Source organism: Oryzias melastigma, linkage group LG7 (genome assembly GCF_002922805.2).
Source record: "Oryzias melastigma strain HK-1 linkage group LG7, ASM292280v2, whole genome shotgun sequence".
Lineage (NCBI taxonomy): Eukaryota > Metazoa > Chordata > Actinopteri > Beloniformes > Adrianichthyidae > Oryzias > Oryzias melastigma.
In genome coordinates this window covers 3,709,730-3,736,940 of record NC_050518.1, presented here as the reverse complement: position 1 = coordinate 3,736,940, position 27,211 = coordinate 3,709,730, and the positions used below count along the sequence as shown (strand labels likewise).

The following is a 27,211-nucleotide window of genomic DNA, read 5'->3' as shown; positions in this document are numbered from 1 at the left end:
AAGTGTCAAGATACTGCTCTGTGATGGCTTCCTGACTAGAGGGGAAACAGTTCTTAGAAAGGCACAAAGCCAAATATTAGGTCAGAAGTGGTTATAGCAGCACCAGCAAGTTTTCTTCTGAGAAATCTGCAAAAGCACCTGTTAGTGGATCACCAGTGCTCAGAATCTGTCCAACTAGTTAATTTTTAGCTGATATTTTTATGCAGATTATTCCTTTCAGAGCATGCTTGGAGTTCCCATTTTAAACTGTCCAGATGATCAAACAGGTCTTTTGTTTTCACAACAAATTGTTTTGAAGCAATATTTTAATGAAGACACAATTGTTGATTAAATTAAAATTTAAACCATAATCAAAGTATGTATTGGAAGTAATGAAAATAGGTAACGCAGTTCTTGTTAAAGTTGGGTTGTACATTTAGATGGTGACATAAACTTGCATTAAAGTTGTCAGGTTGCGTCATGCATAGAAACATGTTGTGCATGTCTGTTTTATCAATGTTTGCAGCAACAGTCACCACAGTAACAATGTCCCACATATTTGAAACCAAGCTGTGTACAGTATTTTTCCCTCAAAACTACGTTTTTATTAGTTTTATAGAACAAATGTTCTCTTAAATCTGTTTGTTTGTTAATCGATTTAACTTAACAATATGTACAAACCTGACTGTGAAATTTCAATGTTGAAATTTGAACTGGTCTCAATGTAATTCGGAAATTTTAAACTGTTTCTTAATTGGTAAGCTGTGAAATTCATAATGGCTATCAGATTTATTACTGAAACATAACAAAGCATTATAGTGTTTGTGTCAAAGCAGGCTGCTTTTGTTTACAGAAGGTAAATGAAATAGAGAGATTGGAATTCTCACACAGACCTTTGCAGCCTTTGACACCTGATTAGAATCAATCATCTTTGCTTGTTTGGTTCCTTTCACTTATTTATGTAGCTAGTTACACAACAATTATTGAGTTGACTGTTTTGTGTAAATCACTTGTTCACAGTCTAGCATGGTTCTTGCCTGCACTCACTTCCCACTGCTGTTTGTAAGTTGCTCACAGCCCTTGGGTGATGTAACAAAATAGGAAAATAAACACTTATACAATGAGCCTTTTACTGACAGAATCCACCTACTCAACATTTTACCGCTTTTTATTATATTTTCTTAGTTTTTTATCTCTACTTTTAAAATTTTGATAAATTAGTATTTTCTGTTTTTCTGTATTAGAGGTTATCCATGTCTCACTGGAACTACACCTTCTAAAAATGCGTTTTAAGTTCTATTGCAGCATTATAGTATATTCAGTTTTAATATTTTTATGGCCATTGAGTCTACTGTTAAAATAATCTTTGAAATAAAGCTTTAAGCACATGGCATCAAGCATCTCAAAAATAGTCTTTGTACTCCATCACCCAAATTGCAATTGTTGCTTTTGTTGAAATGGTCCAACTAGAAGAAGATCTTGATCAACCAAACAATGGGAAGTTTTTTTTGGTACTTTGTGGATAAGACCTTTTCCTCTTTATCAATTCAGATCAAAATTTATTTTTCCCCCTTAGCAAGATGTCTTAATAACATTATTACTAAATGTTCTAAAAGAAAATAAATGGCAGAGGACGGTTTTTATTATTTATGTTTGCAGATGTTTAAAAGTGAGATAGAACTTGGGTTAGGACGTGGAATCTAGATTGGATTTGGTTGATGGATAACATGCTTTTAAAAAGGTAGTGGTGCAAAACAATAATCAATTTAAAGCAATGTTTCTAGTAATTAAGAACATTTTTTTGTATTAATATAATTGGTTATGAGATTAAAGGCTTTTGGACAGAACTGGGTAACTGACATGTTTTCTAAATTTTCTAAGCTTTGTTAAAATAGCATACATTAAGGAAGTTTTGCCATGTTTCTGACATAAAAGGCTTAAGGAATTTTGCTGCATTTAATTTGAATTTTAGGAAGTATACTGTTTTGTGTTCACTATTTACTGTAGTCCTTGGCTGTTGTCCTTTTATCTGCACTGTGGTGTTGGTGTAATAAACCAGTGTGAAGCTTTTTATGTTCTCACTGTGTGACACCACCACAAATCCATAAAAAATGTAAGGAATTTTCTAGGTGTCAACCTTAACTTGGAGGCGTCTAAATATCTAACTTTGTTTGCAGATGATGACAGTGAACCCATTTTAGGACTGTGGTTCGAAGAGACCATTTCTCCAACCAAAGATAAAGTGGCTCCACCACCACCTCCACCTCCACCGCCACTCGAAACATCTCCGAGGCTGAAGAGCCCAAGCAAACAGAATCAAAGTGAGAATGGCAACATTTTGGCTGGTCGGAAGGATCCGGAGCTGGTAAATTCTTCTTTTTATGGCATCTTAAGCTGCAAGAATTTCTTAAGGAGGTTAAATAGTGTTTGGTTGCTTAAATCTTGCAAAAATAAGCTGCAAACAAAAAAATAAAACCTTATATGAGTAAAAATCATGTTTAGATTACTGCAATCGATTTAATTGAATTACTTTGGTCTACAAGTTGTTTGTTATAGGCAGTGTTTGCTCATTTAGGATTAAGAATTTCTTTTTTTTAATTCTTAATTTAGTAATATGAAACAATTTGTTCCTGTAGTTCCTCAGCTTGGCGTCAAGCATTCTCAACTTCATCACCACCTCAATGTTGAAGTCCAGGAACAACTTCATTCGCAACTACCTTAGTGTGTCTCTCACAGAGCAACACATGGCTACACTGGCCAGCATAATCAAAGATGTGGATAAAGATGTCAAAGGTAGGCTTTCCAATCAGAAGTTGGTGAAATTATTTACTTTATCATGTTCAAAAACTGTAAATGTTACATTTTATTCTCTTGTTCTTCAGCCTCCTCAGACGAAGTGTTTTCTCTGGCTTTGTACCACTTCAACCACACCTTAGTGACGTCAGATCTTCCATCCCCAGCATTGCAGGTAGAACAACTTCCTTCCATCGATCTATCTTCTCCAACTAAAAGCATAAAAGAAGCTTTTTTTTAAATTGTTAAAAACTAAAACTTGGTATCAACCAATTGCTGCTATTGACCAATGTCTTCTCTTTTTTGTCTCTTTCAGAACACTCTCCTTCAGCAGTTAGGAGTTGCTCCCTTTTCAGAGGGTCCCTGGCCTCTGTACATTCACCCCCAATCATTATCGGTTCTGTCCAGACTTGTTCTCATATGGCAGCACAAAGCCAATGTGCAAGGAGAGCCAGATGTTCCTGAGTGCATGAAAATCTGGGAAAGGTACGGCAGTTCATATTTTTCACTGGATTAATGTTTACATCAAATTCTTCACACATTTTTATTGGTTGTGATGAAAGACATTAGAGTTTACATCTAATTGACCATGTCTAGATGAACTTGAGCTTTTATGAACTCGCCCTCCATTTTGGCTGAGATTTACATTGTTTGGTTTCAGTTTGCCTTCACAACTTTGTCCTTATTGTCCTCTTTCACAGATTTTTAGGAACCTTGAAACAACACACTGTGCAGGGTTCCATTCATGGGGACGATGACCTTAACGTGGAGCACCTTCAACTGCTTTTGCTCCTTTTCCACAATCTGTCGGAACGTGGCCGCAGATCCGTCCTCACCATGGTCACCCAAGCCATTACCGATGTGGCCCAGAGCAAAGACTCCCAACTGAAAGCTGTGCCTCTCAACCTGGCTCGGCTGTTGCTACTTTTTGACTATTTGATCCGTCACTATTCCAAAGCCCCCTTGTACCTATTTGAGCAGGTACAGCTAAAAATGATGTAGTTATCTTATCATTGTACAATTTATATGTATATATAGATTTTTTTTTAAGTTTAATTCTATAAAAATGATTAAATAAATGTGTGTAAGTGTTTATATGTTTTAGTTATTTAAAATATTAGTTGTTAACCTACCACACTTAAAGGCATTTAAAATGTTTTATTCCACTTTATGATTGCTGTTTTTATTTGAAATGATGACACAGAGAAGTCACACCATCCATCTTGATTAATCATTACAGGTTCAGTACAACCTCCTTACCCCACCATGCACCGGGTCAGGTTCTGTCCAGGATGGGGGCAAACGCGGCAATGTCCCACTTTACTATGGATTCAAGGAAGTTGAAGAGAACTGTGCGAAACACTGTTCATCAGGTAAATTATCTCAGTAGATGGAGATAGATGGGCAATGTGGATCAAAAACCTTCTGTGATCCTAAATGCAGATGTTACTGTTTAAATTGTATCAATTATAATTGTTTTTTTGAATTTATCTTTACCATTTTCTTAAAGAATCAAATCAGCAACCCAAGTTCTACTGTGTGCTGTCCCCTGAAGCATCTGAGGATGATATAAGCAGACTAGACAACAAGGTAGGCGTTATGTTCATTTTATCTGATTACAATTCCAACCATCTTTAACCCTTCACATTAATTAGTTCTGTTTTAATTTAATGTATTTTATAAGCACAATTATTATTACAAAATTTTTAATAGAAATACATAAAATGTTAATATTGATTTTAAGAATTTTTTGAGGACTATTTAAACTTAATCTTAAGAACTGAAATTTTAAACCATTAACTTTTATCAAATGTTTATTTCTAAAATCGACAAACACAAAAATTAACAAAATGTTATCAACAAATCAGTGCTCAGTTTTAATAAAGTATAGGCTGTACTAAACTATTCAATATATGTGAGGTTCTTTCTGCAGATTTTCTCCCTAAATTCTCTGTGTTTTCTGGCCCACTGATGTTAATCTGCTTGAATTTCAAACTGTGATTTTTAGCGACAACTATTATGTTGATAATCAATACTTTCGAAGCACTTCAGTTTGTCCACAAAAAGGACCAAACTCAATGTCCATCCCTATATTTTAAGTGGAATCATTTAAAAGAATGTGCTGATCTAATTAGAAATAAGTTAGTACAAACATTTATTTCTATTAGTTTCACTTAACTGTTCATTTTTTGTTTAATTGCAAGCAGCCACATTTATTTATTCACATATTGCATTTTGCAAATTAAGCATATTTTTTTAATGTGGTTGTCTATATCTACGTATGTATTTATTTTTGTCTTTATGACAGACTTGACTTTCAGCATAATTTGTTTGCCTTTTCTTGGCAGGTATTCCCCAAACTGTTCAATGGGGCTGTTAAATATGATGAACTGTATGCATGGCTTGTCTCGCTCTTGGCAGCAGGCTCTCAGTTTGACACAGCCAGAAGACAAGAAAACAAACCCATCACTCCTATGGTGAGTAGAAACCCTGAGGTTTTTCAAAAAAAACATGTGAATTTGGTTCTGTAGAAAGTTTTTACATTGTAGTGATGCACACATTGCTGGGAAAGAAATGCTACACATGAATTGAACCAAATCTAAAAGATAAATAACTAAAAAAAACTTTTATTTAAGTCTGTTTATTCATAAAGCTTTTTTTTGTCATTACTATCACAGGAGGCTTGCTCGCTTCAGTACTACTTTCTAGTACTTTGGAGAGTCCTGGGTGTCTTACCACCCTCCAAAGCCTTCATTGAACAGCTGAAAAATGGTTGCAGCGATCCCAGTGAGAGTGACATCCTGCATACACTCCGGTGGTCCTCACGCCTGCGAGTGTCTACATACGTGAACTGGATTAAGGTTGGCTGACTCCTAAACGCAACAGAATACCTCTACAACACGTTGGGCACTGTGTGCCATAAGCTTAAGCAGAATAAATTTTTATTTGTGCAATTACTAATGTGATATTTATATTGTTGAAACAGCCATATGTCTGAGCTTAAATTCTTTTTCATATTTTGTAATGCATCTTTGTAGTCTCAACATAGCAGCTTTTTTTTTCTAAATCTGTACACTATTTTAATTTTTCAACATCACAGATAAAACTGGACGATGTAGATTTATCAACATGTTTATCTTAATACCATCTGATCTGTATATTGTAGTTAGTTTTGAACATTTTTATACCACTGTGGTTTATTACAAACCACTCCAGGTTTCTTTACAGTTAACGTTTATTTAAAGATAATCATGAAAAATCAGAAATTAATGTTTTTTTGTCTTTGTTACTCTGGTGTGTCTGAACGTGACCTTTGACAGGAGCACTTGGTGAAGCAAGGGATGAAAGCAGAGCAGGCAGCCTCTCTGGTGGAGATGACCGTTTCTAAATGCAGCACTGTTAAATACGACGTGGAGCTTGCAGAAGAGTACATTGCCAGACAGGTAATAAAGACACCAGTTTATATTATTTGTTTGAAGCTAAATTCAACATTTTAACCAGTTTTTATAATCAAATACTGTTATTCTTTTGCAGATTTCCACCTTTTCAAGTGTCGATCCAAATGCTGTTCTTCCGCTTCATCAGCTGCCCTCTCTTCAAGCAGTTTATACTCTGGATGCTGTCATCTCTAAAGTTCAAGTTTCTTTAGACGAACATATGTCTAAGGTTGCAATTGAGGCTGAAGCTCACAAATCCTCTGACATCACAAAAAACCTGCTCCCTGCCACGTTACAGCTCATTGACAGTTACACAGCTTTCACAAGGTGAGAAAGGGGACATTTGCTTGCCTTAAGCTTTTGTCCTTTTGTAGTACTAGCACGTGGATCATTGTTATATTTCATTAAACCTCATTTTTGTTTGTTTTGTTAATTTAACCCTCACTTTGTGATGTTTTTTTTTTATTTGTTAATATCCTTTTTTCCAATGTCAGCATTGGAACATGAAGCAAAGAGCCGATCCTTTCATGCCTTAAAATGCAGAGACTGAATCATTCTTCCATGTTTTCATCTTTATGCTGTTTCAGAAAAATGTTTTATTCCACTCTCATTGCTAGTTTTGTTTTTGTGGCGTGAGTTGAATTAGAAACTGTCCTGTCATGTCTCATTTGTGACAGAACTCAGGATCAGGAATGCTGGTCATTTTCATTTTAATATTTAGCATATTTTAAGTTCAAATTTTTGTCCATTTGTACCTAATTAGTTTTAAAACTATTATCAAACTTGTTTTGACCAGATCTTACTTGCTGATGAACATCCCAGAAGAAGGGGAGAACAAGCTGAGTACTGCAAAGCTCCAAGGTTATGCGGCGGTTTTGTCCATTGGCTCTACCCGATGCAAGGCTAACACTCTGGGTTTGTTCAACAATGACACAATTTGCTCTGCAACGTTTTTTTTTTTTTTTTTTTTGTTTTTTTTTTAACTTCATGGCTTAAATTAAAACTCCACAGGTCCCAGTCTGATGCAGAACTTACCATCAGCTGTTCAGACAATAAGTGAGACTTGGAACAACATCCACACAAATGAGTTCCCCAACATTGGCTCATGGGTATGTGAGGAAATTGAAGTGTAAATAAATGTAGCTAATGTCATTTTAAGTTCTCTGAAAAAAAATTATTTCGTTTGCTTAAAAAAGTGTTTTTTATGTATTAAATGAGCAAAAAAAATTGCAATTTCCTTGTTTGTTTGTTTTTTTTCGTTTCAGCGAAACGCTTTTGCCAATGACACCATTCCAGCAGAGAGTTACATCAGTGCCATCCAAGCAGCTCATCTGGGCACCTTAAGCTGCCAGTCCTTACCTCTGGCCTCTTCTCTTAAGCACATCCTTTTGTCATTGGTTCGCCTCACTTTTGATCTCATTGCGTAAGTTCCCTTTTGAATTTAAACACTTACACATCACACAATATACAGTATCTAAGCAATTCTGTAAGCTTGCAGTTGATTTCTTGTTTTTGTTAAACACGCCTTCATTGATTTTAAGCTGGATATTGTTTTGCTCCTTCAGCACAGAGGAGCTGAATCCCTCACAGGTCGTCAGCACTCTGCTGCCCCTCCTGCTGGAGAGCAGCACAGAGAGTGTAGCAGAGATCAGCAGCACCTCACTGGAGCGCATCCTCGGACCCTCAGAGTCCGATGCCTTCCTCGCCCGCATCTATGAGCGTCTGGTGACTGGATGTTACAACATCATTGCACATCATTCAGACCCCAACAGGTACATAACTGGAGCTGGAATTCATTAGTTAGACCATTTCACCATAACTTGATAATAAATTCTAACATTATATAAATAAAAAAAACAAGTAGGGAGGGTTGATGGAATTTTGGAAGTTATTAAAGCACATTGTCCAGTTTGCTTTGTGTGTACATTGATTTTTAGATTTTACTGGTTAATGTCAACTTTCCTTTACATTTCAGTGGTTTGGATGAATCAATCCTTGAGGAATGTCTCCAGTATCTAGAAAAACAGCTGGAGAACAGTCAGGTTCGAAAGGCCATGGAAGAATTTTTTTCATTCAGGTAAATGGTTTACAAATCAGTATTTTGTATTTTTTATGTGGTCTTGACTAAGCATCTTTTTTCTGCTGTTTAGTGGTGAGCTGGTCCAGATTATGATGGCAACAGCCAATGAAAACTTGTCTGCAAAGTTTTGTAACAGAGTTCTGAAGTTCTTCACCAAGCTTTTCCAGCTCAGTAAGTTTGGCTCCTTAATTTTGATTTGATATGTAATCATGTGCACAAGTTTATTGACCGATCCTAGAAAATTATCTATAGATAATTGGAAAGTAATGTATACATTTCATCTATATGATAAAATGATGTTTCTACTCTTATTGAATCACAGTTTGATCTAAAACTGAACTCAGTATGCAGAATGTGTCCTTTTTATATACATTAGCAAACAAAAATGCTTTATGCATATCTATTTGAGCAATCTGATTTACTATAAATATACGTTATTCTCTAGTTCAAGCAAAGTGGTTTTGAAAGGTGTTGTATTTTTGGAACAGTTTTAAGACCGCATTTTAATAATAGCCGTACCTGTCATCCCCAGCGGAGAAGAGTCCAAACCAAAGCCTGTTGTCTTTGTGTGGCTCCTTGGCCCAGCTGGCTTGTGTGGAGCCATCACGTCTGCAGTCCTGGCTGACCCGTATGACGGCCACCCCACCAAAAGATTCCGAGCACCTGGAAATTGTGCAGGAAAATCGACAGCTTCTGCAACTCCTCACAACTCACATTGTGCGGGACAACAGCCAGGTTGGAGAAGGAGTATGCACCGTGCTCCTCAGCACGCTGATTCCCATGGCAACAGACATGCTGGCCAGTGGGGATGGAACAGGCTTTCCTGAGCTCATGGTCATTATGGCGACCCTGGCTAGTGCTGGCCAGGGGGCTGGTCACCTGCAGCTTCACCGGGCATCTATCGACTGGCTGACAAGATGGTAAGAAACCAAATTATTGCAGTCTGTGGTTCAACTATTTATCTTTAATAGAATTTATGCTTTAGAACAACTTTAGAAATGAATCACTCTTTCTATGTATTTATTTATTTATTTATTTATTTTTACAGTAAAAAGTATTTAACACAGAAAAATGTTGTGGAGAAAGTGAGTGCAAACTTGTCCCATGGAAAGGTGAGCTACTTTTTCTCAACATTTTTAAAAAAACTAAAATTTTGATAAGTGAAAAATAAAGACATAAACATAAACATGTGATTTTCTTTCATACTAGCATGCCAGTATGCTGGAGTGTGCGTGCCACATCATATCCTATCTGGCTGATGTGATGAATGCTTTGCGACAAAGTAGCGGCCAGGGCACTTTAGCTTTGCTGATGGAGGGAGAGGAGAAAACAATGGAGGTCGACTCTGACTGGGTGGAAGAACTTGCAGTGGAGGAGGAGGATTCCCAGGCAGAGGACTCGGTAAGATGCCATGTTTGAAAAAAAGACAGAAAAACTTTTTAAAAAAGCTTAAACTACCACGTTTTAGAGATGTGATGTTTGGGGAATAAACTGCTACTAAATTTTGGTTTTACATTAAAGTTTCTTTTAAAGAAATTTTACATTTATTTATTTTAGTTTTAATATTTATTCTATATTTGTTTAAACTTGGCATCAATGGCTATTTTTCTTACAGGATGAAGACTCTTTGTGCAACAAACTCTGCACTTTTACCATAACTCAGAAGGAGTTCATGAACCAGCACTGGTAAAGATCTATTTGAATCTCAGATATTATTATTTTACTACACATTTTTTGAATTGCTTTTATCAAATTAAAGCAAATGTAAAAAGCTATAGCTGTAACTGACAATTTTTAAATAAGAAAATAAAGAATATTCTTTAAAAATTAATTTGTACAAGTCTTCTGTTCCGACTGGTTTAAGACGTTTTTTGTCCTGTTTTTGCAGGTACCACTGTCACACCTGTAAGATGGTGGATGGGGTAGGTGTGTGCACAGTGTGTGCCAAGGTCTGTCACAAAGACCATGAGATCTCCTATGCCAAATATGGCTCTTTCTTCTGTGACTGCGGTGCCAAAGAGGATGGCAGCTGCCAGGTGAGACCGAATACCTCAGGTCATCATGGGAAGAGAACAACAGCGGTAACTTTGGTTTGCAAGTCATTTCTCATTGACTTTCATCCAACCATTTCATGTGGTCAGGATTATAGCTAGACCAAACATTTGGTTAGAAAGTCAGCAAGCTTGTGTTGTTGTCTTTGGTGTATTGGAAAGGCCAGCTTCCCTAGCTCAGCTTTCTTGGGTTTGTTGTGGGTTTTCTTTTTTTCTGTTGCATGTGAAGGATAGGCCATCAAAACATTTTTTGTTTTATTCGCTGTTTGTCAGACAGCAGCAGAAGCTTTCAGTGTTTTTTGTGCTTGTAATTGTTTTGTTTTTTGTCAACTATTAGATAATTGAATGATATTTTTTTTCAGTTTTGTGAATAATTTTTTTTACTGCTTTTGCTGCTAACAGTAGGTATTATGAATTGGCATCTGCTAACAGCCTAAAAGATGCAACTAGAGTGTTTCTGTTTTCATTTTATATATTCAAAAAGCCAAAAGTCAGTCCTAAAATGGTCTTGAGCAATAATTCTAAACATTATTTCAAACCTTTTAGTGTCTGTCATAGTTTTTGATTAGAACTCTGTCATCTGCTAAAACAAATACCAGCTCACCATTCATTTTAAATATTGATACTTTGAAAAAGTGGAGATCAAATTGTGGTGTTTATATCTTATTTTTACTGCATCTTCCTTTATTAGTGCATGCTTAAGGATTCTCTGAACCTGTAACATCAAATGAGCTGTGACAGAATCACACATCATGTCACAGAATTCTGCAATAATCGAATTTCTCCTAAACTTTGTCATAAGTCAAATCATTCATGACAAGCATTGTTCTGTACAAACAACAAAATTAGTTTTTAAGAATAAAAAAATATAAGCATACCAAAGGAAAGGGGATTCTACAGTGGCCCCTCACAATACTTCTGATTATCTCTTTGTTTCGTTAATTTATTTCAGTGTAACTTTGCACCAGTTTTTCTTTATTGCAAAACACTGTGGTCTGCTTTCTGATTGGCTGTAGACCATGCCAATCAGTCTCCTTTGTGCTTTGTCTCCTCTACATAATGTGTTCAGTTTGCCACATTTGCATACATCTTTGATGACGAGCAGATCTTTGGTTTTATTCAAAAAATCTGGACTTATTTTTCTGGAAAGGTTTGAACTTTGAAAGAATGTCTGTCTGAAAAAGTATATAATGTATGTAGTCAGGGGTTTTACAGGCTTAAAACAGCTTTTATCCTACTTTTCAGATTATTTTTTAGTATGTAACCCTCGCATAAATGAGCAAACACAACTTTGTTTTTTTAAGTTTAGACAGAAAAAAGAAAGTTTGAGAACTATTGCTCATGACTTAAGAAAAAGGAAATAGCCTACTGAAAGCAACAAAAGAGTTAAAGGATAGTTCAAGGCCTTGGCGCAAGATATTGGCATGCAGCATATTCTTAGTATTGATACTCTGTCAGATGTTGTATTGTAGCGTGTCTACAAGTCACTCATCCATCATTACAAGCTTCAATTTTATCCAAGAGTAATGCTTGAATGGAATGTTTTAGCATTGTCGTTTTGATCTGTCTGCTGCAGGCTTTGGTCAAACGCAGTCCCAGCAGTGGAATCAGCTCCACTCTGAAAGAATCCTCAGCCTTCCAGAGTGATCTGCGAATGCCTGAAAGTGCTATCCGCCACCAGAACGCTTCACCCTCTGACAAAGGCAAAGTTACCATCTGCGACGGCAAATCTGTAGATGAAGACAAACCCAAGAAGAGCAGCGTGTGCAAGAGCATCGAAGGCTGCCAGGAGGAGTTGCTGACACAAGTGGTTAGAAACATATTGTGGTTTTTCTGATTCTGTAATGTTTCTTTTTGTATGAATAAGATTTGTTTAGAGTTTACTGCTCTATGTGACATTTGCTCGTTTCCATGAAAGATGGGATCTTGCACTGCAGCTGTAATCCTTGAGATGCTCATGTTTCTCATGGAAGCCATCCAGACCAATTTTCAGCAAGCATCTGCAGTGGGGAGCAGCAGCCGTGCTCAACAGGCCCTTAACGAACTGCACACTCAGGATAAAAACGTGGAGATGACGGACCAGTTAATGGTGTGATAGTTTAAATGCCTTGGTAAATGCTATGCACATTCTGTTATGCTGTTGGAATGTTGACCTTTTACTCTTCTTCTCAGGTGCCCACACTTGGATCTCAGGAAGGGGCTTTTGAAAACGTGCGCATGAACTACAGTGGTGATCAGGGGCAAACAATACGACAGTTAATCAGTGCTCATGTGTTGCGGCGTGTTGCGATGTGTGTCCTTTCTTCACCACATGGTCGACGGCAGCATCTGGCAGTGAGCCATGAAAAAGGAAAGGTGAGCTGAACTGTTGAATTGTGGTTCCATAATTATTTGTGAGAAGAACTAATGTCTGTCCTCCCCCAGCTGCTTTATAATGTTATTGTATATTCTACTGTTTTTGTATTTATATGACGCATGTTGTTTTTTCCTTTTTCTTATCCGCTGTCTGGCAGATAACAGTCCTGCAGCTGTCCACGCTCCTAAAGCAAGCAGACTCGAGCAAGAGGAAGCTAACATTGACCCGGCTCGCTTCTGCCCCAGTTCCTTTCACCGTACTCAGCCTCACAGGAAACCCCTGCAATGAGGATTACCTGGCTGTGTGTGGCCTTAAGGTCAGAGAATCAGAATTTCAAATGTCCAAATTACCAAATAAATACCAGTTAATAAAGCAAAATTTTTAGGATTATTACCATTATTTGCATAATCACCTTTTTGCTGCACCAAATAATAACGGCCTATATTTGCTTGTTCCTTAATGTCTTGCAGGACTGCCATGTTTTAACTTTCAGCAGCACCGGCTCTGTGTCAGACCATCTGGTACTACACCCACAGCTGGCCACAGGCAACTTCATCATCAAAGCAGTCTGGCTACCAGGCTCTCAAACCGAACTCGCCATCATCACTGCTGACTTTGTTAAGGTGTTTAGTCAAAAAACAGCTGTATATTTTTTAATTTAATAATTATACAAAACGTACACTTTTGTTAAACATTTGTTTTTCTTTCTTCTCAACAGATCTATGACTTGTCGGTGGATGCTTTAAGTCCCATGTACTACTTCCTGCTCCCTAGTTCCAAGATCCGAGACGCGACATTCCTTTTCAACGAAGAGGGGAAAAACATCATTGTCATCATGTCTTCAGCAGGCTACATGTACACTCAGATCATGGATGAATCCAGCAGTGCTCAGCACGGTCCTTTCTATGTCACTAACGTGTTGGAGATTACCCATGAAGACTTGAAGGTAAATTTATTTTAGTTTTGGAAAAATAAGGAGGCAGTTGGAGTAAACTGTTGCATCCTTAAAGTGAATTTCTGATTTTTTTTTTTATTATTATTTTGATTTAATTTTTACATAATACTGCAAGCGTTTTAGCGCAAGGATGCATGCTTAAAAATGACTATTTGTAACTGCAGGATTCCAACGGACAGGTGGCCGGTGGCGGTGTGTCCGTCTACTACTCCCATGTCCTCCAGATGCTTTTCTTCAGCTACAGTCAAGGAAAATCTTTTGCTGCCACAGTGAATCGAAGCACAACGGATGTTCAGAAGCTTTTTCCAATCACTGTCAAATGGTAACTCCATTTCACACAACACAGTTTCTCTTTACTTTTATGTAGATCTGTCTCCAGACATTGTACACAAAACAAAAAAAAGACTCACTTTTTGTTCTGCTCTCTTTAGCTCCAATGGAGGAAGCAGCAAAATGTCACCTGCTCTGTGCCAGTGGTCAGAGGTCATGAACCACCCTGGTCTGGTTTGCTGCGTGCAGCAGACGACAGGCATACCTCTAGTGATCATGGTCAAACCCGACACTTTCCTCATTCAGGAGATTAAAACTTTGCCAGCCAAAGCAAAGGTGAAAAATGTTTGTTGTAACATGAAGTTGATACATTTTTTTTAAATTAAAGTTTTGATTAAAAAGATTTAAATTAATTTTCCATAAAAACAATTCAGTAATTGCTGATCATGTACAGACTTTGTAAATAAAATATTATGGTTTGAGTTCGAGTTTTTTCAACTTTTTTATTATTGTCAAATTTTCACCAGATTCAAGATATGGTAGCCATTCGACACACTGCCAGCAATGAGCAGCAACGCACAACCATGATTCTTCTTTGTGAAGACGGCAGTCTAAGAATCTACATGGCGAATGTGGACAACACCTCACACTGGCTCCAGCCATCTCTGCAGCCCAGTTGTGGAATCAGTATCATGAAACCTGTCCGCAAGCGCAAAACTGCTGCTGCAAGTAAGTTTTTTAATACCTGGACGTTTTCTTTTGTCACCTCTGTAAGCAGAGTAGAACGGCTCCTCCTGTATCAGAGGTTTAAAACTTCAGTCTTTCAAAGTTGGTACCCTGCTGTGGTCTTTTAAATGCCCATTCCCTTCTTTGTTGCTGAAGTGAGACTTTGGTTCTTGAGGATTGCAATTTGACAACTTTTCTATGTACTGTTAAAGTCCCACTCCATGCATATTTTTTTTAATGTGAAATTGTTCCCACTGGTCTTTTAATTATGATTATGCAGTTTTTATCCAAAATCAAAAAGCCTGTGTTGTTTTTAAAGGTATATTTTCAGCGCAGTAAGAGTTTATTAGAAATACTCATCTGCGGGCTGGACTGTTGGCGCAGAAGTTGGCTCTGCTAATTTTCCCTTCAGGCCTTTGTTAGCTATTAGTTCATATACCTCACAAGTCCAAGCTAACATCGCCGTAGCGATGACACCCTCTCCTGCTTTTTATTTGATAGTCAGTGTTGAAATATTTTTTATTTTTTTTGTCATTTCCTTCACTAAGTAAACTGTCTTTATTAAATATAGTTAATTGGGTTTTATATATATATATATATATATATATATATATATTGATGAAACGGTAAAATATTTTAACTTTAGACATTTAGATTTTAAATAATTGTTCATGTTGCTCAATATAATCTATTTTTACCTTTAGCCACTCGGACATCCAGTCAGGTGACGTTTCCAGTGGACTTCTTTGAACACAACCAGCAGCTGACAGAGGTGGAGTTTGGTGGCAATGACTTGCTGCAAGTCTACAATGGGCAGCAGATCAAACATAGACTGAACTCTACTGGGATGTATGTGGCAAACACAAAGGTAAAGGCCTGTTAGTGGCATTTATCTGTTGCAGAAAGGTTTGGACCTTTGTGCTTCTAGATGTTGTACATAAGTTGTACTTAAAAGCATGCTGCTTCTTTTTTTTTTCGCAGCCTGGGGGTTTCACTGTGGAAGTGGTAAACAACAACAGTTCAATGGTGATGACAGGCATGCGTGTTCAGGTGGGCACTCAAGCCATTGAGAGAGCCCCTTCCTATGTAGAGGTCTTTGGCCGCACCATGCAGATTAATTTGACAAGAGCACGCTGGTTTGACTTCCCTTTCACCAGAGAAGAGGCCCTGCAAGCTGACAAGAAGCTGTCCATATTCAGTGAGATCAAAGACTCTGCAGCATTGTTCAGTTTTTGTGTCTTCAGATACTCATGGCCATTTTTTATTTTTTTATTATTTTTCAAGTTGGTGCATCAGTTGATCCAGCTGGAGTGACCATGCTCGATTCAATCAAAATCTATGGTAAAACAAAGGAACAGTTTGGCTGGCCCGAGGATCCACCAGAAGACTTCTCCTCAGCATCAGTTAACAATGTTTGCAGTCCCAGCCTGAACCAGAGCAATGGTGCCTCAGACGGAGACATCACCACCCCAACAGCCACCAGTGGGACTGTCCTGGAGAGGTGTGGTCTTTGTTTTATGGATTCTTAGTGGTGATGATAGCTAGTGACGTTTACAAGAAGTAGTAGTCACTTGTAGTTTAGACGATCACTAGCAATAAGTCAAAATATTTATCTCCTCTTTAGTTATCAACAAAATGAAATACTTTTATATACCACAGTGACTAAAGTTTAATTCAAGTATTAATTCCTGATAAGAACAATAGTTGCCAGTGTTTCCGTGGCAACTCCTAACATACTGTATACAGAGTAGTCCCATTCCTTCATGCATACACCAAATCATAACCCTCCTTAAGTGTGTTTTCATCAGTTTCATTGCAGGACTTGTTCTGTACTAGTCTGAATTTGAATAGAGGCCTTTCAGGTCTCTTAGTGTTTTAGTGCATGGCTCTTTTAATCATTTTTCTCTTGCATGCCTCTTTTGTTTGACGGAATCATTTAATTTCACTTATTTCTTTCTGTGATCCTCACACTTATTTTTGTTCTTTTTCTTTTGCTCCCAAAAATACAATAAAAAGTTGTGAAACTGAGTCCTTATCAACCCTGGACCGGTTAGTAATTGCCCTTTCTCTGCTTGTTTGTATGGTTTTGTGCTTGTGTGCCACTCTGTGTGTCCATGCTTGAGACTGCAACCATGTAATGCATCATTTCCACATTTGAGGGGAAAAAAAGCTTTTCTTTTTACAATAACTTCTGCATTCAGTGTTGTTTGGCACATAGATTAGCAAAGACTGCAACCAAATCAGCGTGATTTTTTTTTTTAGGTTGTTTCTCTAAGGTAAGACCTATAAAAGGGACAGAAGTAATCTCTCTTTATTTCTTCTAGATTGGTGGTCAGCTCCCTTGAAGCTTTGGAAAGCTGCTTTGCCATAGGTTCATCAAACGAAAAGGTAACTTGTACATTTTTTTTTAAAGCAATTTTGATTGAGGAGTAACATTTTTATTGTAATTGTTTGTCTTGAGCCACTATTACTTTTTTGATGTGTTGATTTTGTAGGAGAAAAACAAGACGGCAGCATTGGAGTTGGCCACTTTACTTCTGTCCATGCCGACTCCAGCAGGTGTGCAGCAGCAGACCAAGGGTCTTCTTGCTAGTCTGCACACTAGCCGCACTGCCTACCACAACCACAAGGTAGAAATACATTCCACTGTTTGCCAACTAGATTGAGTTAAACGTTTGTTTGTATTCATTTACTTCACACTTGGAAAAACCTCAACTTACAAATTCCATTAACTATTCTGTATTTTTATTCAGTTATTTGTAAACTTCAAACAAAACCATTGAAAACTGTGTTTTTGGTGTTTTTAACATGTTCTTGTCGCATTTTTCTCATAATGGAGACATGTCTAAAATAATAGTTTAAGATTAAAACGACTTTTCTGAGTATTTTTTTTTTTACGTAAAACGTGTTAGAATAGGAACACAACCCAAGTTTTGGAAAAAGTTTAGGTTTGTGATGCAGCGACTGCTCTCCCTGCTGTACTCCAATTCTGAAGCATCCACTTGCAGACAATAAATCCTGCAGAAAATATGTCTTAAAAACCGACACAGGCTTTTTTTGGAGGCTAAAACCTTCATAATCGTAATTAAAAGACCACTGGGAGCAATTTTACAATGGAAATAATATTGTTGCAGTTTGACTTTAAATATTGACTGTCTATCTAGTATAGAAAAAACAAATGTTTGTTTGTTGGAGTGATTTCATAATTGTTTGTTCTATTTTTTCCATCCCTGTGTAAACAAACATTCAAAAGAAAAATATAAACACATTTCTGTCCTCTTCTTAGTGCAGTTTTAAAATGTGAAGTATTCGACATATTTCTGTAACAAAAAACTAATACAATCTCTACTTTTTCCTGTCACCAGGACCAGTCCCTGCTAAGCAACGCGGTTCAGTGTTTGAACAGCTGCAGCCGTGAGGGGAGGGAGCTTGATCCGGATGTTTTCCAGAGGCTCGTGATCACGGCCCGCTCCATTGCAATCATGAGACCCAACAATTTGGTGCATTTCACCGAAACAAAATCACTGCACCACGACACTGGTAATAACCAATGAAGGCTCTTAGTCTTTTGTGAATATAAGATAACTATATGGATTTTTTTTTTTTTTTCGGTTAAACTTAATTTTTTTACCAGTGTGTTTAAACAAGCAGTACTTCAGCAAATGTGTAACATCAAAGTTTTAAACTCTGTGATGCTCTTGTGTTGTTTTAACAGACTCTGTTGAAGATGGACAGAAGCAAATGGATGGGGAAAGTTGCAACTTCATTGCTCAGTTGATGAATAACTTCTGGAAGCTCCATGCCCTGAAACCAAAGAACCCATTCCTTGCTCCTGCTTGTCTCCCTGGTTAGTTAAATCTGTTTTAGTCAAGTATTCAGGATAATTTCAGTAAAATATTTATTTAAAGTGACCTGTATGCGCAATATATAGTTTGTTTTAAATTTAATTGAACTAAAAGACCAAATGTAGTCATGTTGATTTTAAAGCTCTTTCTTTCCTGCTCTCAATCCAAGGTCTAACTCATGTGGAAGCAACAGTCAATGCCTTGGTGGACATAATTCACGCGTACTGCACATGTGAACTGGATTACATCAACGTAGCTTCCAAAATCTACATGCAGATGCTACTGTGCCCTGTAAGTAAATTTGTTTTTAACCAGAAATTTTATTTGTAAGCCTAACTAGCTTATAGTATCAGGAAAATGCATTTCCTGATCTGATTTGTTTCTATGAAAACGTGGTATTATTTGGTATATTTTGGAGTAAAATGATAAGAAGTAGACATCCACTGTTTGAGATAAAAATATCTATTTCTATTTTCAGGATGCTGCTGTAAGCTTTGCTTGTAAGCAGGCTTTAATCAGAGTCCTGCGGCCAAGAAACAAACGGCGTCATGTGACTCTTCCATCTCCCCCGCGCTCCAACACACCAATCGGTACGTTTACTTAGACTTATTGCAAACTATCTTTGTGTGTCTTTAAAGACTATTAATCATGCACTTATTTTCTTTAATTTAATGTACTCAGACTTATAAAGCAGACTAATTAGTTTCTGTTTCTTTTTATTTCTTAAATATTCGTTTTTTTTTTCTTTCTTTTGCCATCAAACTTGTTTCAACTCCACCAAGTGTAACATCTTTCAGTTCAATCTTTCTGGAGATTCTTGCTGATATTTTTCAACTTGTATTAAACTCTTTAAATTCCAATTTTATTTAAATTCAAATTTTAAACTCCCATTAAAAAAAGTTTCAAATTCTCCAACCAACAAAACGTTTCAGCTTTTTAAAACCTCAAATATTTTAAATACTATTAAAAATATATATTCAATAACACTACACACTATTAAAAAGGAATACATGCCAAATTCCACCCAACAAATCTGTATTACACAAAAAGTGAACTATGTTACAGTGAGGGACCACTGTACTACTAGTAATCCATCTTTGATAATGGGAGAGGTTTGTTGAAAAAAAGAATCTCTTGACAGAAGACTTTTAGAGCAAAAACCGTTTGATTGGACAACCATTTGGTTACATAATGTACTGCTACAATCAACTCAAACAAAGACTAATCCATCATCCTAAAACTCTTGCTCGTTTAAATTTGTTTACATGACTTAGTCATGTAGTTTGACTGATTAATCTAGTTTATTTGACAGACTTTTGCCCATACTTACTTATCATATTTAGCTGGTGGTAATAGAGTTAATTTAGTACTTAGCCAATTGATAAACCCATGTATTATAACAAGTAATGCAACTTTTTTCTAGAAATACTTTTGTTGTGTTATTGTGCCTTAGAGCTGCAAGCATGTCTGGTCCTCTGATATCTTTAGTGACTTTTCTTTATCAGGAGACAAGGATGATGATGACGATGATGATGCAGACGACAAGATGCAGTCATCTGTAATCACTCGAGGAGAAGAAGGCCGACAGGAGAGCCAAGAGCAGAACGAAGTGGACCATGGGGATTTTGAGATGGTGGTAAGGCAAAAACTTATGAACATTGTGTGTTCTTTGTATGTTGCTGGGCTGCTGTTCTACCAGGCTTGTCATCAGTCCCCCACACCTGTGTGTGGAGGTGTCTGTCTATTAAAAACAAACTGAATCAGTTCTTACTTTGTTTTAATTAAGTCATAATAGAGCAGACTTTTAGAGAATTTGCATCACTAACTATAGATGTTAAGAGACATTTTATGGTCTTCTCAGTCTGAGTCAATGGTCCTGGAGACAGCAGAGAATGTTAACAATGGAAATCCATCTCCCCTGGAGGCTTTGCTGGCTGGAGCTGAAGGTTTCCCCCCAATGCTTGACATCCCTCCTGATGCTGATGATGAAACTATGGTAGAGCTGGCCATTGCTCTCAGCCTTCAGCAGGACCAACAAGGTATTCAGATTCTGTGTCTTTACCCAAGCCTACAGTAGTGGTAGTATATTCTCTTAAATAAATGCTTATGAAACTAAATGGATTTTTATGCATTTAGTTTTTTTTTGTTTTTTTTTTTCTAAAAATTCTAAATAATCAGAAGGCTCGATCCTAAATTTCTTTTTTGTCTGGTCTTATTTTTAGGCAGCAGCAGTAGTGCTCTTGGTCTTCAGAGCCTTGGCCTGTCTGGTCAGGCCCCAAGCTCTTCCTCACTCGATGCTGGAACTCTTTCAGACACAACAGCATCAGGTAATAAGACCAATTCCACCACATTAGTTAGCATTTTTTTGGTAATCTCTTTTTGTGTTTAAGCGTAGAGCTGCAAAAAAATCTGCCTTAGTTATGTAGTTACTGTGACACAAAATTATGATGGTTGTGTCATTACTAATTTCTATTGTTTTTCACTTAATTTTGCTTCAAACAATCTCAAGTTTTTTCAATCAATTCATATTCAAGTCATATTTTTTACATCTTTTTTTTTCTAAAAATGCCAGGTTGAAGTGTTTGTTAAAAATGTTTTTTTGCATGACTAATGTGCAAATATAACCTAAGATCATGTAACCTGGCCAGATGACCGTGGTGTATCTACTGTTACAGCTGTTCCTATGATTTCAGCCCCGGCATCAGATGATGAGGGCAGCACAGCTGCTACTGATGGCTCGACATTACGGACCTCCCCAGCTGAGCATGGAGGCAGTGTGGGCTCAGAGAGCGGGGGTTCTGCTATCGACTCTGTAGCAGGGGAGCACAGTGGTGGGTTACTGTGGGAATGGATAGACCAAATGCTATTCTTTTCTAAAATTATTTTCACAGTATGTATGTATTAAAATTAAGTAGATAATAATTCTTAAATTGTCAGGTTTTCCTTTTTTGTATTTTCCCCATGCATAATTGCAAATCCTCTCCTTATTTTTTGAGGTTAAAACATCCCTAAATGATCCAAAATCATTTTCAAGTGATAAAAACAGAAATCTGTAAAAACACTCGTTCATTGTAAAAGGAAAAGCATGAGTCAAATTAAAGATATTAGTTATTGTTTCCAGTTTGTTTTGACCCTTTGTGGTTTGCTGGTTTGCAGTGTCAGGACGCAGTAGTGCCTATGGGGACACTGCAGTCGAAGGCCATCCTGCTGGTCCAGGCAGTGTCAGTTCCAGCACTGGCGCCATCAGTACCACAGCAGCTCAGCAAGAAGGAGAATGCTCTGAAGGGGAGACGGAGGGAGACATCAACACAAGCAACAGGTCAGATACCTTAATAAAGGAAAGTTTGTTGTTTAAGTTCATGCATTAAATGTACATTTTAAGTGGATACAATTCTTATTTTTATTTGGCTCCTGCCTTTGTGCCCAGGTCGCACTCATAGTAAATCCAGGCCGGGCTTATTAATCATCCAGCTTGAGTTAGCAATAAATTTGGGAATAGTTTGGAGACTTGCTATTCAATTTAAACCAAACAGTTAGGACAGAATAGGGCAAAGATCTTTAAAATTTAGCACAACGATGACACGTGAGGAATAAGGCTGAAATTAACACAAGTCTGTTGCCAAAGAGCTTAACTTTTAGTTTAAGAATAGAATGTTTGTTATTAATAATAGTATGGCCAGTTGATCTTGCCTGAAAAACTTGCTGCATTAACTGTTGATATTGTTTTTCTCAAGGTTGCACATGGTTCGACTAATGCTCCTGGAGCGCTTGCTTCAGCACCTTTCTCAACTTCACAATGTGGGAGGAGTTCAGGCCATCCCATACATGCAGGTGATCCTCATGCTGACCTCTGACCTTGACGGTGAGGATGAAAAGGATAAGGGTGCCTTGGATGATCTGCTTGCACAACTCATTGCCGAGCTTGGGATGCACAAGAAGGTATCCGCTTTCTTTTTTAAAAGGAAATTGGCTTAAATTATTTTCATTATTTGACTAAATGAATGCTGATGTTTTTCAGGATGTGTCCAAAAAGAATGAGCGAAGCCCTGTCAATGAAGTTCATCTGGTCATCATGAGGCTGCTCAGTGTGTTCATGTCCCGCACCAAGTCTGGGTCCAAATCTACCTCTGAGGTAGATTCTCTTCAACCTGTTTTCACAAACTTTATGAGTAATTGTACCTAAACTAATTAAAAGAAATTCAGCTGTACATAAACACAACACCAGGCTTTAAAACACAAGAAGTTCTTCTAAATTAGGAATTTCATACCCAGCAGGTTCTGGGTTCAAACCCCAGATGCAATCACTAGCTGCGTTTACATGAGCAAAATGTCCTTGATCAGATTAGAATAGAGCTGTGGACATGGCACCTGAAAAACTTCATCCAACTGTAACATTTCCATGTGCCACATGGTTGATCAGAATAAATCATTATGACATGTGCAGAACTGTCTAAAATACCAGAAATAGTTGTAGAAGAAGAAATGAGATCCGTTTTTGACAAACAAAGATCATCTATAGAGCGACATGATATTCTGAACGTGAGAAAAGAGAACAAAAGTTGAAAACAAAGACATGAAGGAAGTTGATTCAATGTCACCATGTCTAAATTGGTATCCTCCATCTCCTTTTTTCTGTTTTTTCCAGTCATCATCCTTGATTTCCAACGCAACGGCGACTGCCTTGCTCAGCCTGGGGGCCATCGATTACTGTCTCCATGTGCTGAAGTCCTTATTAGAGTTCTGGAAGGGCCAACAAGGAGAAGAGGAGCCTGTGACCACCAGCCAGCTCCTCCGCACACACACCGCCTCCTCACCCCCTGACATGAGTCCTTTCTTCCTGCGCCAGTATGTCAAGGTATGAAACACAGAAAGTGTTATTCAATTAACTTAAAAAATGTTTTTTTTAGTGACACTTCCATATAGATGTAAATCGTGTTTTTTTTTTTCTCTCTTAGGGACATGCTGCTGATGTGTTTGAAGCCTACTCTCAGTTGTTGACTGAAATGGTGCTCCGGCTGCCGTATCAAATAAAAAAGATTGCTGATTCAAACCCACGAATCCCTACACCAATATTTGACCACTCATGGTTCTACTTCCTGTCTGAAGTAAGTTATTTCTTTGTGATGATTGTTGTTCAATTTCAACCATTGCAAAGCTATAACCGTTCTGTCTCACTTTGTTTTCTAGTACCTGATGATTCAACAGACGCCGTTTGTCAGGAGACAAGTTAGAAAGCTTTTGCTGTTCATTTGTGGCTCAAAGGAGAAATACCGTCAGTTGCGAGATTTGCACACTCTGGACTCTCACGTCCGCAGCATCAAAAAGCTTCTGGAGGAGCAGGGCATCTTCCTCCGTGCTGGTGTTGTCACGGCTACATCTGGTTCAGCTCTGCAGTACGACACTCTGATCAATCTGGTGAGTGGCCTTTTAGCTTAATGTAAGCTATCAAATACTGTTATGGAGTTTAAGAGAAATGTGTTTCTTCTTGTAGATGGAACATCTCAAAGCTTGTGCTGAAATTGCCACTCAGAGGACAATTAACTGGCAAAAGTTCTGCATGAAAGATGATTGTAAGTTGTGTATTACTTTAATAATTATAAACAATATTTAAACCCAATATTAATTAATCATTTTTCCCTTTTTTTACCCTTCATTTCTCTTTGTGTCCAGCTGTTTTGTACTTCCTGCTCCAAGTCAGCTTCCTAGTGGATGAGGGTGTTTCTCCAGTTCTGCTTCAACTCCTCTCTTGTGCACTGTGTGGCAGCAAAGTTCTGGCCAACTCCTCCTCAACTTCTTCTTCTTCCGTGTCTGGAGGCGGCTCTGCTGGACAGACAGCAGCATCCCAGTCCTCTCAGAGCAAATCCTCCAGCAAAAAAAGTAAAAAGGAGGACAAAGAAAAAGATAAAGAGGGTGAGAAAAAGAAACATTCTTTCTCTTTTTTTTTTTTTTATGTGTTGGATTTCATATTCACTGGTTCACATATTCAGGTGACGGGGCGAGCAGCCAGGAGGATCAGCTGTGTATGGCTTTGGTCAATCAGCTCAACAAGTTTGCAGACAAAGAGACCCTGATCCAGTTCTTGCGTTGTTTCTTGCTGGAGTCGAACTCATCTGCTGTGCGTTGGCAGGCCCACTGCTTGACATTGCATATATACAGGTACTTTGGTGGTCACACTTGTAACCAAAATGCTCTGCTAAGCGTAACTATTTTGTTAACATGACAGTCTAACATGTGCTTTTGTTCATAAAAACACCTTTTTAGGAACTCCAGCAAATCCCAGCAGGAGCTGCTGCTTGAACTGACTTGGGCGATATGGCCAGAGCTTCCTGCATACGGCCGCAAAGCCGCCCAGTTTGTAGACCTGCTTGGATACTTTTCTCTCAAAACCCCCCAAACTGAGAAAAAGGTTTGTTTTAGTCCAAATCTGTGCACATTTATTTGACATATTTCAGTATTCTCTCCCATAAAGTATTTTTATGAAAACTAAGATTTTTCAAAACTTTTGTTTTACAAATACCTTTAATGCTCAAAGGCATTAAAGCAAGTGAAATAATATTATTAAAAATATATATTTTTTCTACAGTTGAAAGAATACTCTCAAAAAGCTGTGGAAATCCTGAGGGCCCAGAACCACATCCTGACAAATCACCCCAACTCCAACATCTACAAGTACTTAAATGGAATCCTTTTAGATTATAACATAAAGCTTTTATTTACATTTGGCTAATTTTTGTCTTTGTCCTGTAGCACTCTCTCTGGCTTGGTGGAGTTTGATGGCTTTTATCTGGAGAGTGATCCATGTTTGGTGTGTAACAACCCAGAGGTCCCATTTTCAGTAAGTTTGACCAGTTTGACAGGCTTAGCTATTTTTATTTCACAACATAAAAAACAATTTGTGTCCCTGAAATCCAGACGGGAAATCATTTTAGCAATGAATGTAAAATGATAAGAAAAGAAATTAAGGATGATAAATGTTTTTTTTTTTTTTGTCTTTTAATTTCATTCTACCAGAATATCAAACTGTCATCTATCAAAGTTGACACCCGTTACACGACAACTCAGCAAGTTGTAAAACTCATCGGGAGCCACACCATCAGCAAAGTCACAGTAAAGATCGGGGACCTTAAACGCACCAAAATGGTTCGAAACATCAACTTGTTTTACAACAACAGGACTGTGCAGGCCATTGTGGAGCTAAAGAACAAGTATGCCCCTGCAATCTGTTTTTGGCAAATTCTTATTTTTTAAACTTATATCTCTATCTTAAATGGAATTTATCGTCACATTTCATAGATTTTCACTAAATATCATAATGTTTTGTTTATAGGCCTGCTCGCTGGCACAAAGCTAAAAAAGTCCAGCTAACTCCCGGACAAACTGAGGTGAAGATTGACCTTCCCCTGCCAATTGTGGCATCCAACTTGATGATCGAGTTTTCCGATTTCTACGAGAACTACCAGGCCTCCACTGAGACGCTGCAGTGTCCACGCTGCAGCGCCTCTGTGCCCGCTAACCCCGGGGTTTGTGGAAACTGTGGGGAGAACGTGTACCAGTGCCACAAGTGCAGGTAAATTGTGGCCCTCTTCTGCAAGAGTTTTCATGAGAGATTTTTGCCAGTACTGTAGGTTGAATTGTTGTTGTTTTTTCTTAGGTCCATCAACTATGACGAAAAAGATCCCTTCCTGTGCAACGCATGTGGTTTTTGCAAGTATGCCCGATTTGACTTCATGCTGTATGCTAAACCATGCTGTGCAGTGGATCCCATTGAAAATGAGGAAGACAGGAAAAAAGTAAGACCTTTTTTAAATTAACTTTTTAAATCCCGTTAACTCAACATGTATTTTTGAAGACTTGTACCTTATTTGTCTCTGATCCTTTTTTTCTTTATAATGACTGTTTTTAGGCCGTGACAAACATCAATACTCTGCTGGACAAGGCTGACCGGGTCTACCATCAGCTGATGGGTCACAGGCCACAGTTGGAGAGCCTGCTGTCTAAAGTCAACGAGGCAGCACCAGAGAAACCACAGGTGTGTTTCAGCCATTGACACATTAGAGAAGGACAAAACAAGGCTGTGATGTCACCAATAGAAAATGCCAGTTCTGTGTATACTGTCTTTGGTTTCAGTATAAATGCAACAGTTTAAAAACGCAGAACAGAAACAGATGCTTGTTTATTGAAATTGCCTGTTAAAATGCTTGTTATTGAATATTAGAAATTGCATTTGAAATGGTTGATCATTCCAATCCATAAAGAAACTGTTGCAAGTTCAGAACCAATAACAACCTTTTGACTTTTTTGTATCATTCCATACTAATTTTAGTTGAAGGAGTTCCCATTTTTATTGTTGAAATGCAGGGTACTTTCAGAGATTCTATTTCTTTTGACTGTTTTGATCAATAGTTTTATACTTTTTATTTCTGGTAACTCGTTAAGTCAAGGGTTTTAGTTTTATGGATGATATGGACTCAGGTGTTTTTCTTGCCCCGGTGGTTTTGTCTACATTTTTCCTGCTTTGTTCACAGGATGACACTGGAGCAGGTGCAGGACTTGGCGCGTCTTCTGCCAATGTGAACAGATACATTCAGCAATTGGCTCAAGAGTACAGTGGAGACTGCAAGACATCATTTGACGATCTTTCAAAGATCATACAGGTTAGAGCTTCTGCATTAAATCAGCCAAAAGATGTTGGTTTCATCATAGACACTTTTTTTTCTTT

General features: G+C 37.7%; 1 protein-coding gene across 7 annotated transcripts in view; it reads left to right on the top strand.

The window, feature by feature from the left end:
• The window catches only part of ubr4 (ubiquitin protein ligase E3 component n-recognin 4), a 51,084-nt gene that overhangs the window by 11,619 nt on the left and 12,254 nt on the right, over positions 1-27,211 (top strand). For 2 of the 7 annotated variants that reach the window (XM_024292294.2, XM_024292291.2), the window contains 62 exons: positions 2,157-2,344; positions 2,616-2,772; positions 2,862-2,947; positions 3,089-3,258; positions 3,474-3,753; positions 4,013-4,145; positions 4,283-4,362; positions 5,121-5,249; positions 5,451-5,633; positions 6,093-6,215; positions 6,307-6,536; positions 7,006-7,124; positions 7,221-7,318; positions 7,475-7,632; positions 7,775-7,981; positions 8,185-8,286; positions 8,360-8,460; positions 8,822-9,209; positions 9,338-9,401; positions 9,499-9,690; positions 9,905-9,975; positions 10,178-10,370; positions 11,917-12,150; positions 12,259-12,429; positions 12,513-12,695; positions 12,854-13,012; positions 13,167-13,319; positions 13,415-13,642; positions 13,816-13,973; positions 14,083-14,257; positions 14,449-14,650; positions 15,352-15,515; positions 15,629-15,845; positions 15,932-16,148; positions 16,664-16,696; positions 16,972-17,035; positions 17,143-17,277; positions 18,013-18,187; positions 18,363-18,494; positions 18,662-18,783; positions 18,971-19,082; positions 19,998-20,128; positions 20,354-20,531; positions 20,715-20,819; positions 21,186-21,323; positions 21,649-21,811; positions 22,227-22,431; positions 22,511-22,624; positions 23,138-23,347; positions 23,448-23,597; positions 23,680-23,907; positions 23,984-24,062; positions 24,163-24,402; positions 24,480-24,648; positions 24,754-24,898; positions 25,076-25,161; positions 25,240-25,327; positions 25,504-25,697; positions 25,820-26,059; positions 26,144-26,282; positions 26,396-26,521; positions 27,018-27,146. In XM_024292294.2, coding sequence (XP_024148062.1) covers positions 2,157-2,344; positions 2,616-2,772; positions 2,862-2,947; positions 3,089-3,258; positions 3,474-3,753; positions 4,013-4,145; positions 4,283-4,362; positions 5,121-5,249; positions 5,451-5,633; positions 6,093-6,215; positions 6,307-6,536; positions 7,006-7,124; positions 7,221-7,318; positions 7,475-7,632; positions 7,775-7,981; positions 8,185-8,286; positions 8,360-8,460; positions 8,822-9,209; positions 9,338-9,401; positions 9,499-9,690; positions 9,905-9,975; positions 10,178-10,370; positions 11,917-12,150; positions 12,259-12,429; positions 12,513-12,695; positions 12,854-13,012; positions 13,167-13,319; positions 13,415-13,642; positions 13,816-13,973; positions 14,083-14,257; positions 14,449-14,650; positions 15,352-15,515; positions 15,629-15,845; positions 15,932-16,148; positions 16,664-16,696; positions 16,972-17,035; positions 17,143-17,277; positions 18,013-18,187; positions 18,363-18,494; positions 18,662-18,783; positions 18,971-19,082; positions 19,998-20,128; positions 20,354-20,531; positions 20,715-20,819; positions 21,186-21,323; positions 21,649-21,811; positions 22,227-22,431; positions 22,511-22,624; positions 23,138-23,347; positions 23,448-23,597; positions 23,680-23,907; positions 23,984-24,062; positions 24,163-24,402; positions 24,480-24,648; positions 24,754-24,898; positions 25,076-25,161; positions 25,240-25,327; positions 25,504-25,697; positions 25,820-26,059; positions 26,144-26,282; positions 26,396-26,521; positions 27,018-27,146 — 9,743 coding nt within the window. The remainder of the gene's footprint in view (positions 1-2,156; positions 2,345-2,615; positions 2,773-2,861; positions 2,948-3,088; positions 3,259-3,473; positions 3,754-4,012; positions 4,146-4,282; positions 4,363-5,120; positions 5,250-5,450; positions 5,634-6,092; positions 6,216-6,306; positions 6,537-7,005; positions 7,125-7,220; positions 7,319-7,474; positions 7,633-7,774; positions 7,982-8,184; positions 8,287-8,359; positions 8,461-8,821; positions 9,210-9,337; positions 9,402-9,498; positions 9,691-9,904; positions 9,976-10,177; positions 10,371-11,916; positions 12,151-12,258; positions 12,430-12,512; positions 12,696-12,853; positions 13,013-13,166; positions 13,320-13,414; positions 13,643-13,815; positions 13,974-14,082; positions 14,258-14,448; positions 14,651-15,351; positions 15,516-15,628; positions 15,846-15,931; positions 16,149-16,663; positions 16,697-16,971; positions 17,036-17,142; positions 17,278-18,012; positions 18,188-18,362; positions 18,495-18,661; positions 18,784-18,970; positions 19,083-19,997; positions 20,129-20,353; positions 20,532-20,714; positions 20,820-21,185; positions 21,324-21,648; positions 21,812-22,226; positions 22,432-22,510; positions 22,625-23,137; positions 23,348-23,447; positions 23,598-23,679; positions 23,908-23,983; positions 24,063-24,162; positions 24,403-24,479; positions 24,649-24,753; positions 24,899-25,075; positions 25,162-25,239; positions 25,328-25,503; positions 25,698-25,819; positions 26,060-26,143; positions 26,283-26,395; positions 26,522-27,017; positions 27,147-27,211) is intronic. The other 5 variants (XM_024292295.2, XM_024292292.2, XM_024292296.2 and 2 more) reach the window with 5 other exon arrangements.